General features: G+C 43.7%; 2 protein-coding genes across 2 annotated transcripts; one reads left to right on the plus strand and one right to left on the minus strand.

Annotated features, from left to right (window-relative positions):
• Window positions 1-1,290: 1,290 nt before the first annotated feature.
• On the minus strand, window positions 1,291-4,494 carry TMA7 (translation machinery associated 7 homolog). Its single transcript, XM_079317162.1, has 4 exons — window positions 3,963-4,494; window positions 3,831-3,886; window positions 2,033-2,120; window positions 1,291-1,465 (listed from the first exon to the last, which is right to left on the minus strand). The coding sequence occupies exons 1-4, from the start codon at window positions 3,976-3,978 to the stop codon at window positions 1,431-1,433; spliced, it is 195 nt and encodes a 64-aa protein (XP_079173288.1). The 5' UTR covers window positions 3,979-4,494; the 3' UTR covers window positions 1,291-1,430.
• On the plus strand, window positions 3,962-8,211 carry CCDC51 (coiled-coil domain containing 51). Its single transcript, XM_079317139.1, has 5 exons — window positions 3,962-4,068; window positions 5,447-5,676; window positions 5,796-6,142; window positions 6,443-6,607; window positions 7,332-8,211. The coding sequence occupies exons 3-5, from the start codon at window positions 5,825-5,827 to the stop codon at window positions 8,106-8,108; spliced, it is 1,260 nt and encodes a 419-aa protein (XP_079173265.1). The 5' UTR covers window positions 3,962-4,068; window positions 5,447-5,676; window positions 5,796-5,824; the 3' UTR covers window positions 8,109-8,211.
• The last annotated feature ends 6,251 nt before the right edge of the window (window positions 8,212-14,462 follow it).

Consider the following 14,462-nt stretch of genomic DNA (forward strand, 5'->3'; position numbering starts at 1 on the left):
TTTGTGTGAATAGTTTTCTGTTACCAAAGGTACCTTTATCCAAAATGCAAGGATGATGCAATCTTGAATTTCAGCCTTCACACGCTCTATCTGGCTGGCAGGACTTAATCTGATCTCCAGAAAAGCACTTCTAGAGAAGGACAATTTTCTCAGTATCACCAAGGGCTGTTTTATACCCATTTGGAGGGCAGTAGGGATCTGATCTTCCTCTGAACCATTGGCACGTGAGATGAGGCCGATCCGTGGGGTAAAAACGTGGCTGCAGCTGTGTCAGTCAGGCCGGCTCCTGAGGGCCCGGGCAGCGCGGCCATACCAGGCGGGGCCGGAGCCCCCGTGCCGGCGGGCAGCGCCGCGCATGCGCACAGCGGTGCTGGCGGGCCCGCGCCCCGCGATTCCCGCGGCCGCCGCGCGGGGGCGGCAGAGCCCGGGGAAGGGCGGGACCCCCGCGCGCGGCCCCGCCCGGTCCCGGTCCCGGTCCCGGTCCCGCACTTGCGGTCTGTTCCTTCGGAGCCCGGCCTGCATGAGCCCAGATTTCCCATGTAAATCCCCCTCGCCGTTGCAGCGAGAGCCTCGCTGCTGTCAGAAGCCATTCCCTCCCTGCACCATCAGCTGCCTTGCCTTGCAGCAGAACAGTCTCTGTATCACTATTCTCTTCAGTACTAAGACCTTTGAATTGATTCTTTCCCTTGGAAACAGCATATTCCTTCTTTCAAATCTCCATAAGCAGTGCTCAGTCACTGCCATTCATTTCAAGAATTCAGCTACAGCTTCAAAAGCACTGCTCCCCTCCCCTCTCCACCCCAAAGGCATTCCATGAGTGTAAAGGAGCTGTGATGTCAATATGGAGCTCAGGAAAACGGTGTAGGGTCAATTTGTAGGACAAAGGCAAGTGTATGTTCAGCAGGCAGTGGGATTATAGGGCACAGCTGTGCTCTTCATCAGTAGGAACATGGAGTGCTGTTTAGGAGTGGCTGACCCCAAGGTGCTGCTGATGGAAATATAACTCAGCTTTTGTTTAAAGAAAACTTAGAGAACACATTGATATAGCCACATCTCAGACAACTGCAGCAAAACCTAAATCTTCAGATTAAAACTCTGCAGATTTTAACACTCAGGCCATGACTCCACTGTCAAAAGAGAGAAGTTGAAATTTATTCTCACATATGACTACCAAACCACCAGATGCACTCAGGCTGCACAAGGATACACATGGTCTTCAGTAAAAGTTTCATTTCCAGTATAAAACAGTAAAGCCATTTTAAAACAAAACCTACAGGTAAATGGCAAATATCACATCTTAACAAAAAGGATTTATTCTGACAAAACAAAATGTACAATGTTTCCCAAATGACAGAGTGTTTTCAAGACTCTCTGAAGTCTGCAGGTCCATTGAGTAACTTGATCACTTCTTAGCCTGCAGCTTGATCAAGCTACTTTTTGCCAGACTTCTTTATTCCACCACTGGCTGCCAAAAGAAACAACACAGCTGGTTAGGTGACTGTGTCAAAGCTTCATTACAAATACAGTAGCTCATAAAGCTGAATCCCCCCATAGACAGCCTGAACAGCCCAAATCCCCACTGGTGAATTGTTTCTGCATGTGTGACTACTCCTGTGTGTGATTTTGATCTCACACACCTTACTGTGAACAGTGATTTATTTAACATTAGAAATTAAGTTTCTTCTGGAACCAAATATGCCCCATAATTCTGCAAGGGAACTAAAAATTCCAACAGTTACTTTGTTTCTCCATTGTTTTTTTTATAGAGCAGGAGCACAGCCTAGTCAAATCAAAACCATGGCTAAGGGAATAAAAGCAGTTATCCCTATACCAAAGACCCCAGCTGGGATCAAAGCTCTGCAGAAACAGAACTGGAATTTCTTTGCTCTGTATCATCTGTACCTGCCATCAGCTTACTTATCTCTGTCAATAACCCAGAGGTACCTGCCTTTTTATGTTTGTCAAGCAAAAACAATAAATTTTTGAAGCCAGCAAGACCCCATTTCTCTGGCCAGGATGGCACCTCACTTACCCAGGGGCCCTTTCCCAGCAGCTTTTGCTTTCATCTCCTCAAGTTTCTTTTGCTCTTCCTTTTGTTTTTGTTTGAATGCCAGATCCGTCTAAAGGAAAGAACAGCAGCATTTTTTAATCTCTCCCCCAGAAAATTTCAAAAACAACTGAGAAGCAATGAGAAGCAAATGTAATATTCCAGCAGCAACAAACACCTGATTGGACAGAGACATGCTGAATAGTGCTACATATGCAGAACATTGCAGAAACTACCACCAAGGTATTTTGCTGTACTACAAACTAAACTTCAACTCTGTATGTTTGGTCTTTCTGGAATTATTTCCCACGGTATAATCTGAGATTTTGATTCCTCTGACTGATAGATGTCTGCACTAACACCATTTATTTACATGCCTTCAGTGACACATGAAGCCCTGCAAACAGGCACCAATAAAAACATTTAGACTATAAAGAATGTAAATAAAGTAAGGCTGCTTTCACCTGTAAAAAAGCATAATCCTCCCATCCATACATAATTTTTGCTGGGTTTAATAAATTTGTATTAATTCCAAGAAATCTAATGAGACAGCTGACAAATTATACAGGCACAGCAGCTATTGAGCCCCCTTGCTGGATGAGCCTCCAAAACCACAAGTCAGACATACTCTGTCCCTTAGATGCACATTCTTCAGACACTAAGGCTGAAAAGGACCCAGATTTTTAACTTGGCACTCACTTTGGGTAACTGAACTGAGGACCTTGACAAGTGAGATTCCACAGATTCTTCACCAACCCAGTCTATGGCTCACCTTCACAAGTGCAAAGCTTTCCTCTTCTTTCAGTTAAAGCCTCCCTTGCTGCAATGTAACCATATTCCTTCCCCTACCTACCCCTCACAGAACAGAATATTCTGTTTCTCTCTGCAGGTTTGCCTGTCTCCTGTAGGCTAATGTGTCTTTCTCAGTAAATCAATCCCTCACATTTATCCACTTCTGTGGGTTTTTCTCTTGCAATGTGTTGCTCCCAAGTGCTCACAGTATTGCAGGGCAGAGACAAAAAAAAATATGACATCATTTGACATACAAATGTTTATAACTTGGATGCTTGTAAGCACTTTATTAGTTCTACCATTTCTCAAACAATAAAGCTTATTTAAAAAGCTATGATTTTTTTCCTTTTTCAAGGAGATACTATATATGCCTTTTTCCAAACAGTGGCACCTCATCCATCATGCACTATTGTCAGAAATAGCAGCTGACATCCATACTTAAATATAAAGGATCAGAGTATCTCTAACAGGCAATTCACTAGTATTTAATTTATCCAAACAACACGATAATCCCAGGCTCCTGGAACCCCAGTGATTGATGGACTTCAGATCGCAGTCTGATGCTCTGGCATTCCAAGCTCCTCCGCAGGCAGCACTGCTGGTGGAACACCGGCGGGATGTCATCATGGAATCAGAGAAACACAGAATGCTTTGGCTTGGAAGGGACCTCAAAGATCATCTCGTTCCAAAGCCCTGCCATGGGCAGAGATACCTTCCATAAACCCAGATTATTCCAAGTTTCGTCCAACCCGGCCTCGGACACCGCCAGGGATGGAGCAGCCACAGCTTCTCTGGGCAGCCTGTGCCAGGGAGGCACTGACCACCCTCACAGATTATCTTCCTAATATCTACTCTAAACCGCCTCTCTTTCACTCTGAGCCCATTTCCCCTCGTCCTGTCACTACCCGCTCCTATAAATGCCAGCAGGAGCCCCGCGGGCAGCCGGGCCCGCCGGCTCCCTCCCGCCGGGGCCGAGCCTCCGCCGCCCTACCTCATCCAGGTCCTTCGTCTGCTTCTTCGGCTGCTTCAGCGGCTTCTTCTTGCCGCCTGCAAAGACAGAGGAGACAGTGAGGGCCGGGCGGGGCCGGGCGGGCGGCACCGGCGGCCCCGGGCCCGGCCTTACCCTCCCGGCCCGACATGGCTCCGCTCGCTCCGCCCGCCGCCGCCGCTTCCGCCGCCGCTTCCGCCGCCGCTTCCGCCGCCGCCGCTTCCGCCGCCGGCCGGGGCAGGTACGGGGCGGCGGGGCCGGGCCGGGCCGGGAGGGCAGCGGCGGCTCGGCCGGGGCGGTGGAAGGGCCCCGGGCAGGGAAGGAAAGGGTCGGTCGGTCGTGAGGAAGCAGCTGCGGGATGTGGGTGCGCGGTGGCGCCGCGGGAGTGCCGGGCTGCGCTCGGCCGCGCTGCGGAGCCGGACCGTGGAACCGAGCCCCGCTCGCCACCGGCGCTGTGTGTGCGGCGGCTTTTGCCAGTGTGTTTGTCAGTGGCTGCAGGCTGAGGAAATGCTTCTTGCGAGGGAGGCAAGAGAGGAACCAGGCACGTCGTCTCAGATTAAGCTTTCACAACTTTCTTGTGTCCTCTGAGCTCGGACTGAGATCACGTTCCTCACCGTCTGTGCCTGTCTGTATAGACATTCTTCTTCAAATCTCAACTTTCTCTTTTCTTTCTATGCTACAGTAGTCTGAGTATTTGGTTAAACTCTTCAGGTAGTAATGCAATTAAGAGGGGGGGATTTTGCAGTCTGGAACAGACAGAATTGAGCTGATGTGTATTGTTGCCTGCGATGTGGAGTAGGTGTCCAGCACTGCTGTTAACAGTAGGTGTGTGAGTGATGCTGGCAGGACAGAGAACTTCCTTCACTCCCGTGTTCTTGAGGGTTTGATCTTCCGTCTTGTTATGTGTGCAAAACAACTGTGAAAGATTTTCATAATGCTACTTGGTGTTATTGTTAGTTGTTAGAACTAGTTAGCAGGGAATGAACTTGTAGTGGTCAGAATTTTTCCAGCTGGTATAATACTTTTTTGTGGTGATGGCTATATTAACCACCTAAAATTAACTAGGAAAGCTGGTTTAAAATAATTCAAAATATAATATAATGCAGCAGCTATCAAGTGGTCTCAGTAATTAATGATTTCATATTATATTAGTCAAAACCTATTATAGTCATACTCAAATTTCATATAAAACCTGACTGAAAAGTTTTCCTGTTTCCAGTTTTTAGAGGAATGTGCCTCAGTAGAACTCTAAGATCATATTTTAAATCAGTAGACAATAAACTATAACTAGCAGCCTGCTTTTGCAGGGTAAGGAAGAACTTTAAGTTCATTTCAAAATGCAGCCCTGTCTGTTAGAATACTGTGTATTCACTGCCTGAGATTTTTCTATTCTTGTGGCTCATCCTGGTTTGTTATTTTGTAGGCAGTCTCATGGGAATACCTATGTTCAGTTCAGCACTTCTGGCTTTTCTCTCTGTCCTTTGTGTTTTTGTCTTTGCATCCTTCAACACTTCCTGTATCCGTGCAATGTAAGATAAAGAGAATGATCGAGCCACACTTCTTTTTTTATCAAGATTTTATTCCTTCTCTGCCTTTTTTCCTTCTCTGTTCTTTTGCAGGGCTGTGAGTACCTGAGGCACAAACCACCTCGTGCAATCACTGCTCTGCTGAAACACTGAATTTCTCTGAAGTTGCTCCTGCTGTCACTGGCTCTGCACATGATCGCTGTTCTCGCCGTGGGTGAATTAGTAATCAAGAAGCATGAAGCATGGTGGGAGTACTTCCTAACAGAAAATCAGGAATCTGTGGCACAATTGCACTTTGTTGAAAATTGTTCTCTAGGTAAGCAGTGGTGTAAAAGCAGCAATGGTTTAGCCATTCTTGAATTGATTAGTTTTGGCACACGTGTAGTTGAAGAGATGTGAATCAACCATATACTTCAATAACTTCTCTTCTTCTTCCCTGCAGCACTTTTATTTAGTGATTAAATTCAAGACATGGGGCCTATGAAATACAAATCAAGTGTGTCCTCAGTGTCCTGTGGTCTGCAGTATCACCATTCATTGATGAAGTGGAATCCAAAAGTGAATTTACACATGGTGAGGACTTACTGCCCATCAGCACCCAAGAGGCCTGAAGCCAAGTCTGCAGTGGAAATGGCCATGGGTCTCCTTCATCGGATCACAGAGTCAGGGACTGCTATGGGAAAAAACTCCCTCCAAAAAGTGTCTGCAACATGCAGGAATTGGTGGGACAGATACGAAGAATTTGTTGGAATCAATGAAGTTCGAGAGGCTCAGGGAAAAGTGACAGAGGTAAACATGGAGATAATGTGGAATTTTTAAAATGATGAATAGAGCTATATGAAGCATAAAAAACAGAAAAGGTTGTCCAAGGAGAATTATGTCTTTTTCTGCTTTGGCTGTCTATGGAGGTACTGTGAATTTGTTCTAGGCTATGCATGTAGTAAATAGAGCTTATCCCCTAAATTGAAATGGAGTGTGGTTTATTTTATTGTTGGTTTTTGTCCTCCCCCCACAAAAAAACCATTGTATAATTAGCAACTTAGGTCTGTATGGTAATAGGTCTCTAAAATAAGTGCTCTTTCTTCTCAGGCAGAAAATGTCTTTATGATAGCTCGAGGGATAGTACGAGAGGCTCGTGAAAATGTAGAAGCCCAACAGATTAAACTGAAGGAAATTCGGGATCGCTTAGACAGGGTCTCTCGGGATGACACCCAGTATTTAGAGCTGGCTACTCTGGAACACAGGTTGCTGCAGGTAATTTGTTAGTACTTAAGCATTGGTGAATATGTTGAAAGTTTGTGCTAGTGATTGTTTGTATTCGTAGATGCAGTTAAGTTCTGAAATAAGTGATCGGAGTTAATTTCTTAGGGTACTTGTTTTATTTAGCTGTTATTAATGGTTTGATCCTCTGTGCAAATTTTATATGTTAATGTTAAAGTAGAGTAGTAAATTTGGGAAATGAAACTGAAGATAATGAGCCTAGACAATTAATTGTTGTAGTGGTGATCTGTACATGAGTAGTGAAGAAAAAGCTGCCTTTCAACGAATTAACTCTCTGTGGAATAGGAAAAACTCCTTTCTGGTTAATCCATGGAAATTCTTTCAGCTGCCTTCTGCTGATGTCTGGAGAAGTCAGCAGGGCTGAAACAGTGAACATTATGTGGGGTGAAAGACCTTGCTCACTGATTTCCATTTTCTGTCATCTTGTGGCAGATTCTCATGTACAGGACCTTCAGCTGTGATTCCTGATAACTTTTTCCATTTCTCAGACTAAAAATGATGTCTCATTGACTTAAGTAGGATTAATAAAGAAAATCCCACATTGAAGGGAAAATTTCTGAAACTTGTAATAGATGTCCCCAACTTCCATTCCATCACCTGCACTGGGGTTTGGGGGTTGATTTGGGTTTTTTTCCTTTAGTATAGACTTTATAGCTTCATATTGTACCTTCTCTTTTCATCACTGTATTTCTTGCAGGAAGAGAAGAGGTACCGAGCTGCATATTTAAATGCAGAAGAATCTGAGAGAGAGAAATTCTCTCTCTTCTCTGCAGCTGTCAGGGAAAGCCACGAGAAGGAGCGCACAAGAGCTGAAAAAACGAAGAACTGGTCTATTATTGGCTCTGTACTGGGAGCCATTATAGGTGTTCTTGGTTCCACCTATGTCAATCGAGTAAGGCTGCAAGAATTGAAAGTCTTGGTGCTTGAAGCACAGAAGGGCCCAGTAAATTTACAAGAAGCAATCAAAGAACAGGCCTCCAGCCATTACTTGCAGCAGAAAGATCTCAGTGATGTCATAGAAGACCTAAAAAATGTGCTGCAAACAACAGCACCTCGGGGAGTGAAAGAAGGGGCTTTGCTAACTAGAGAAACCAGGAATGACTCCATAAAAATAGATTCTCTTTTAATGCCTTTAAATGAACAGCTGAACTACATTAAACAAGTCAGTTCATGCCTAGGGAGTTTACAAAAGCAGTTTAACAGTCTGCAGGAAAGTATCACACAGGTGCTGTCTGAGCTGCAGAGTGTCAAACTGGCCATCCAGTCCCGACCTACAGAAAGAGTGATGCCAAGGCCTTCAGGGGAGGGCAAGGGCCAGGCTGCTGCTGTGAGAGATGTGATTTTGGAATTGTGTGACACTGAGCGGAGACTGGAAACACAGATCAAGAGAAGTTCTATTTACAGCACTGCACTGACATGTGCTATGTTTGCCATTACTCTGCCTGTGCTCTATATCATACTGAAAGGGAACTGATCCCTAATTGATTGCCACGATTTATTAGATTAATAAAGGTAAACTTGCACTCTAAGTACCTAGAGTACAAGTCCAAATAAAGCTGCTGTAGTGTTTCTCATTATGTGTTCTCTTTTATATTTGAAAAACTTGAACAGCCTTAGTCCATTTCTCTGTTACACTGTGGTTTTTAACAAGCAAAGGAAATGCCACAGTTTGATGTGTTTGTGTCATTCAGTTTCACTCTTACTGTCTAGTATTGTGTATCAAGACAGCACCCAAAATGCCCCTCTTGGCCCCAGATTGCATCTGCAAGGCCCAAAATGGCCCCCTTCAGACCCTGATATGAACCCCTGGTTGCTCCCAGTGCCCCACATCACCCCACAGTGGTACCAGTTGTTCCCATCAGACTCTAACTCACCCCAGTGATCCCCAGTTTGCATCCCCAGTGGCCCCAGTCATCCAGGACAGGCCTGTAGTGTAATCAGATACATATCCTGACCCACAGGTCCCTGTACCCAGCCCCAAGCCACCTTCCATACCCCTGAAATTCTGGGCTCCAGACACATTTGTTGCTTGGGCAGGCAGGTTTTGGGGCCTGACCCATGAACTGATGTCCCTCCATTCCCACTGTTCCCCTCTCTCCCAGGTGTGGGCACAAGGACGAGTCTTCTTCCAGATGCACAGTGCCAGGACTGAGCTGAGCTGATCCTCCCAAATCCTGCATCCCCTCAGAGCCATCAGTGTTCCCCTGTCACCTCCTCCTCCCCAGGACACCATGAAGTTCTATTACATCTTCATCACCCCACACTGTGGCCACTGTCAGACCAAGTGACAGAACCATGAGATGGACATGACAGAACTGATAAAATATACAATGAGTTTTCACTCTGGAGCTGGATTTGTGATTTCCTGTTCCAGTTATTCCTGTGCTCTGTCATTGATCTAAATGCATCATGTATAATTCTCTATATTTTGCCCTTTATTTCTTCATAGTTTTGTCATTTGTTCATTCACAAATCATTGGGAGTTACCTTAATGAACAGCCAAATGATGAATCTAAAATACACTCAAGATACATGTGGTAACCTTTTCCTTGGAGGGTTTGTTGTGAAGTATCCAAGACATTTCTGAAGCTTCAGCTCTTTGTTATGGATATCTGCACGTCCTTCAAGGCTTGCAGGCAGGGAAAGAGGAAAGGGCTTCAATACAGAGCTGTGTTAAGGATGATGGTGTTTATTCTGATGATATAAGCCAATTATGTTTTCTCTACAGACTCCCTAGCCAGTCATTCCCAAGGTATTTTGTGGTTTTAGTAATGATCTATGGAGCAATCACTTTCTTATCCTAGCTAATATCTCACTGGGGCTTTCTCCAGGTTTGTTGTTTTGGGGTTTATTCATAATTTTGTCCTCCTGGAAATTGAAATGCTAATCTGGAGGAGGTGCTTTTGTGCCAGTACATTAGCAGTAAGACACAAACTACTATAAAATAATATTTGGAAAGAAGTGAAAGGTCCAGCTGTCTATGTTCCCTGGAAGAATGAAAATTGGCTGATTGAGGCAAAACACTTGCCTGAACAGCTAAAGATCAGTACCTGTGTGTGGCCTCACACAAGGTTTGTGGTATGGCTCAGATAAGGAGCAGTTTTTCTCCCTGTGATGGCAGCAGATAGGCAAATCCAACGTGGATCCCCTGCTCCACCAGCACTTCTGTGGGACCTCTGCAGACAAAGGAGCAGCATGCTCACTTCATGTTGTAATGCTTTTGTGTAGGCAACTCACCTGTCTGGTACACACTGTCCTCCTGTTTTCAGACAGTTTGGGGTTTTGATTATAAGCTGCTAAGACTGCAAAATCTTTGGGACAGGGACATATGTGGCACCAGCTTCATTTGGTATCACTGGGTATTAATGGCAGAATAAAGAAATGGTGTTAGGAATGATCTTTGATGATTCACCACCTGTAAGAGAGATGAAAGTGCAAAAGGTGGTTTTGGAAAGAGCCACTGCTGATTTATGCATTGATTATTTGGAGTGTGAAGTGAATAACAAGCATTTGTCAGGGAAGCAATTAGATCTGCTGGCTTCAGAACTGGATAAAAATTCCCATACACTTAGCTGTTTCAAGAAGTGTGCATACAGATCAATAGAATTTTCCAAATCTTTAGTATTTCATTTTGTCATTTCACAAATATTTTTACAGAAAATATATTTCTTACAGAATCCTGAAAATCAGGAAAAAAATGTGTAGTTAAAGGGGAGGGACTAGTACAATGGTTCTGTTTCTAATTTAGCACAATAGTCACTGAGAATTTTGCCCTGGTTTGGGGTTTGGGGTTTTTTTTCAGTTTAACTACATAAAGTTCGCCCCCCTTACTGTAACTATCTGAATTTGTTATTTGACTTCACCAAACATTGGATTATATATATCAGCATGGTTTTTAAATGCTGGAGGTTAGGCAGCTAAACTTGAAAATCAGGCAGCACTCACTGAATTGTACTCTTGCATCAAAAATAAGCAGAGGTCTGAGGCTAAACTTGTATACAAGTTATAAATGAGAATACAAAACCAAGGGCTGTTTATTGATCTAAAGAGATCTGCTTTTTATCCATTTAGACAGAGTATTGTGATAGTCTGTAGCTTTATGTAGAGTTACAGGAAGAAGAAGTCAGTCAAGGACTGTATGAACAGTTGATGAACAGTAGCAAACAAATCTGTGATAAATTATTGTTTGAAATAACATCTGAAATTTGAGAAGACAGGGAAGGTTTATGCATCAAAATGAAAATAACTGGATCTTGTCCTTTTTAGGGACGTTCCAAGACTCAGGCACAGATCCTGTGTGTAGCTGGCAGAGCTCTGTGTTACAAGTAATTACCATGGCTGGCTTAGTTCTGCTCTTCCTTGCTAAATCCTCCTATGTGAAGTGACAGCAGAATAATTTCAATTAGGAAAAAACGCTTGTAATTAACTGTGACTATATAATAATTAGGAGAGAAGATTTGTGTATTCCCTCAATCCTGGATTAATCATCACTCCATTGATCTAAATGTGGAGCTTGGCACTGTGCTGTATGTGCACCCCAAAGCCAGAAGGTGTGGCTGCAGCAGTGGCAGCTGTACCTGAGCTGGCTGAAGGCAATATCCAGGAAGATGCTATAACATGGACTACATGTATAATCTGTTTAGTACTTTGTGCTAAGCCCTTGTCATGGTAACGCAGGCAGCAAATACATGAGTTTGAGCAAAACCAGCACAGCCATACAGGGGGTGTTTACCTGGGCACTCACCTCAGTTCAGGTACATTTGCAGCAGTGATTTACACAAGCACATGACATCTCAGTGCATGTTTCCTGATGATTCAGCCAGGACTAAGTGAATATTTGGTGCCTGTGCTCTTCAGGTCTATTCTAGTAAAAACAGAAGGAAAAAAAAATAAAAAACAACCAAAAAACCCAACCTCCATTCTGTTGCTCTGTTACATACCTTTGGGTTATTAAAAAGGTTTATAATAGATAGTTGAGTTTCACTTTTGGAATGAGGTCTCTCAGCAGATCCTTTCTTCAATGAATAATTTCTGCTTGCTAAGACTTTTTGAATCTTGAATTCTTGCTCTGTGAGCAAAAATGTCTCTAGGCAGGATGGCTCAGCCCTGCACCCCAAATGCTCCGAGGGGAATGGTGGTTGCAAAACCATGTCCAGGACTGGTGAGGCCAGGGACTGACCTGGGTACTGTGTGTGGGCCAGGGGAAGCCAGTGCTCTTTCAGATTAGTTCCTCTGTCTGGCAAGACACAGAAGCTGAGCAAGCAAGATCTCTTACCAGAGAGAACCTGGTAAGAGCAACAGGAAGCCCTTTGATTGATATTAACTATAGAAAAATGGGTGTCACTGGCCTGAGCTTGGCCCATGCTAAGCTATTTTGAGTTCTTACTGCTCCTTGATAAACCACCAGTAACTCAAAAGCAAACAGCTTGTGGCTATGGAAATAACTTTGAATGAGGTCACTGCAGACTTCTAACAGTAGGTGCATTCTGAAGAGAAAAGTTGCCCTTCCTTCCACTCATGAGAGAACTAGAAAATGCTGCTTAAGAAGACAGGACAAAAGCATTTAGATTTAGTGTTACAATCAGGATATATATTCATTTATTAATACTTGGGTTTTGAATGTTCCAATATTCTAGGATCCTGGTTGGAAGTTGCAGGTGCTCCTGTTGATTTCTTTGCATCTGTTTGGAAAAGACAGTTCCTTTCACAGCATACCTTCTATAAACAAATATTTCCCTCCCTGTGAAGCATAGGAGTGGTAGAGATGTCCTGTTTACCTCAGAAACAGGTTTGAGATTTGCTGTAGGAATGAGGTTCGTGAGCTAGGAAAAGGCAGACAATGCTGGATTTGTCCAAAATATATTTAGAACTGTATTTTGTTGCCAGATTTTTGCTAGCAAGTTACATGGATGACATCACTTATAAAGCACAGAGAAGTGAGATTTCTGGTGCTTGGCAGTTGGATAATCTGAGAAGGTCTGTGCTTAAACACTCCAAGATAAAGGGATTGCCACAAGCATCCCAAGCTTGTTTTGCTGTGCTCTGCAGGGAGAAAAGCAAACCTATGCAAATAGGTGTGTGCTCAGTCTTTTGCTCTACCCCTGCAGGTTCTGGGGTGTTGGCTATTTTTTGTACTCCAAATCAGATCTTTGAACATCAACAGACTGCTGCCAGCAGATCTGTGCCCAAATGGCCCTAACAAGGACCATAATGCTGTTTCTAAATGTTCTGACAACTGAAAGCTTGAAAGAAATTGAGTCAGGTATGAAGTAGGATAGATGTAGTTAAGCTTCTGTAGATCACTCAATTACTCGTCTAAATATGCTTTATTCCCAGAAGCTATAGACAGTATTCACATATCCCTTGTGACTTTTTAAACTCGTCTCATCTCCTGCTTGGAGGGGAGGAAGAGTGAGAAGGAAATCAAAAGGAGAATAAGCAGCTGCTAGCCTTGTGATTATCATAATAGTTACATAAGAAACTTAGCTAACCTGCTTAGAACCAGACATTAACAAGGGTTTTTACAGAAAAGGATCCTTTAGGGATTTAAATATACTAAAAACAACACAACAAAACAAACCTTCTAAGCAAATGGAAATCAAAAATTGTTTTCATTTGTTCCTCAAGATGCTTGTTCTTTGTGTGACACAATTTTCAGCTGTATAATATTTGAGAATTAGGTTTTTCTCTAGGGTTTGATTGATTTGTTTGGGTTTTTTAAGAACTGCAAAATTTTTGTGCAGAGTGGTAAAAACTCTTCCCAGAAGGAGGGATGGTTAATCCCACAGTGGTTTTATAATACCCTTGTCACTCAGAAGGCTGTAAGAGGGGTGGGAGGGAGGCACTGTAACATCCCTAAAGTGCACAGGAGCTCTTCTTGTCCTGTTCTCACAGCAGACCCTGTATCCAGTTCCCTGCACCAATCCTGCCATGGGACAGAAGGAAAAGCTTCTCTTTTCAATTGTGCTCTCATAGGGGTTTTTTTGTTGCTTTTTAAGTGAAGCTTGTAGATGTTTTTTTAAGTGTAGCTTGCAGACAGAAGGGGCTGCAGGTTGGGACTGGCTCTGGAGGAAAGGCTCAAAGGGGATTAGTGTTTTGAGTCAGGAATGGGTTGGAACAAAGAGAAGTTAGGATTTTAAATTTTTTTAATGCTCTTAGTCACCAAAACTGAATCTTGGCAGATGCAATTTGAGTGCAGTTAAAATGTCTCTGATTAGAGAGGTGATAATTCAGTGAGCTCTAAGGTAAGAGTGATTCAGTTGTGAGGTGTGGCTTTTTCTGTGTTGGGAGAAGAACAAGTAAGGGATCATCCCCCCATGGGAGTCCTTGTGGGCTCTGCATACAGCAGACTCCAAGGACTCTTCAGCATAAGGAAGGGCCAAAGGAGCAAAGGTCCAGAGGATCAGCCAGCAGTTGCCTCTGCAATAATCCTTCCTTTGGGAGACCATGGTCATGCTGCCAGATCCTGGGGACTGTTCAGCATCTCTAAACTTTCAGACATATTTTTTCCTTCACAAAATTTGGGGGCTGGGAGTATGAGAGACTGATGTATTGTGACAAAGACAGTAGATGTTTAGTGACAGTTCTGGACGTGGGAATTGTACCAACTATGTCCCTCTGAAATGTCAGAAATGCACGTGGGAGGAAAGCCCGATTCAGACTTTCAGAGCAGCATTATGTTCTCAATGGAGATCTGTAGCTTCATCTGTAACCAAAAAGGGGAAGTGACGGGCACTCCAGCATAAGGCAAATTCTGTACTTTGCACAACCCAGGCCAGTGCATTCTTCCTCAGTTTGCTTTTACCTACAGCTCCTGAATCACTTCACA

This window comes from Erithacus rubecula (genome assembly GCF_903797595.1).
Source record: "Erithacus rubecula genome assembly, chromosome: 13".
Classification (NCBI taxonomy): Eukaryota; Metazoa; Chordata; class Aves; order Passeriformes; family Muscicapidae; genus Erithacus; species Erithacus rubecula.

Bases quoted from the DNA above. Each gene is read 5' to 3' on its own strand.
- TMA7 (XM_079317162.1), bottom strand. The intron at 2,121-3,830 runs GTAGGGCGGCGG...TCTTTCCTTTAG, and splicing joins AGACGAAGGACCTGGATGAG to ACGGATCTGGCATTCAAACA. The intron at 1,466-2,032 runs GTAAGTGAGGTG...TTCTTTTGGCAG, and splicing joins TGCTGGGAAAGGGCCCCTGG to CCAGTGGTGGAATAAAGAAG.
- CCDC51 (XM_079317139.1), top strand. From the start codon at position 5,825: ATGGGGCCTATGAAATACAAATCAAGTGTGTCCTCAGTGTCCTGTGGT. The intron at 6,143-6,442 runs GTAAACATGGAG...CTTTCTTCTCAG, and splicing joins CTCAGGGAAAAGTGACAGAG to GCAGAAAATGTCTTTATGAT. The intron at 6,608-7,331 runs GTAATTTGTTAG...TATTTCTTGCAG, and splicing joins TGGAACACAGGTTGCTGCAG to GAAGAGAAGAGGTACCGAGC.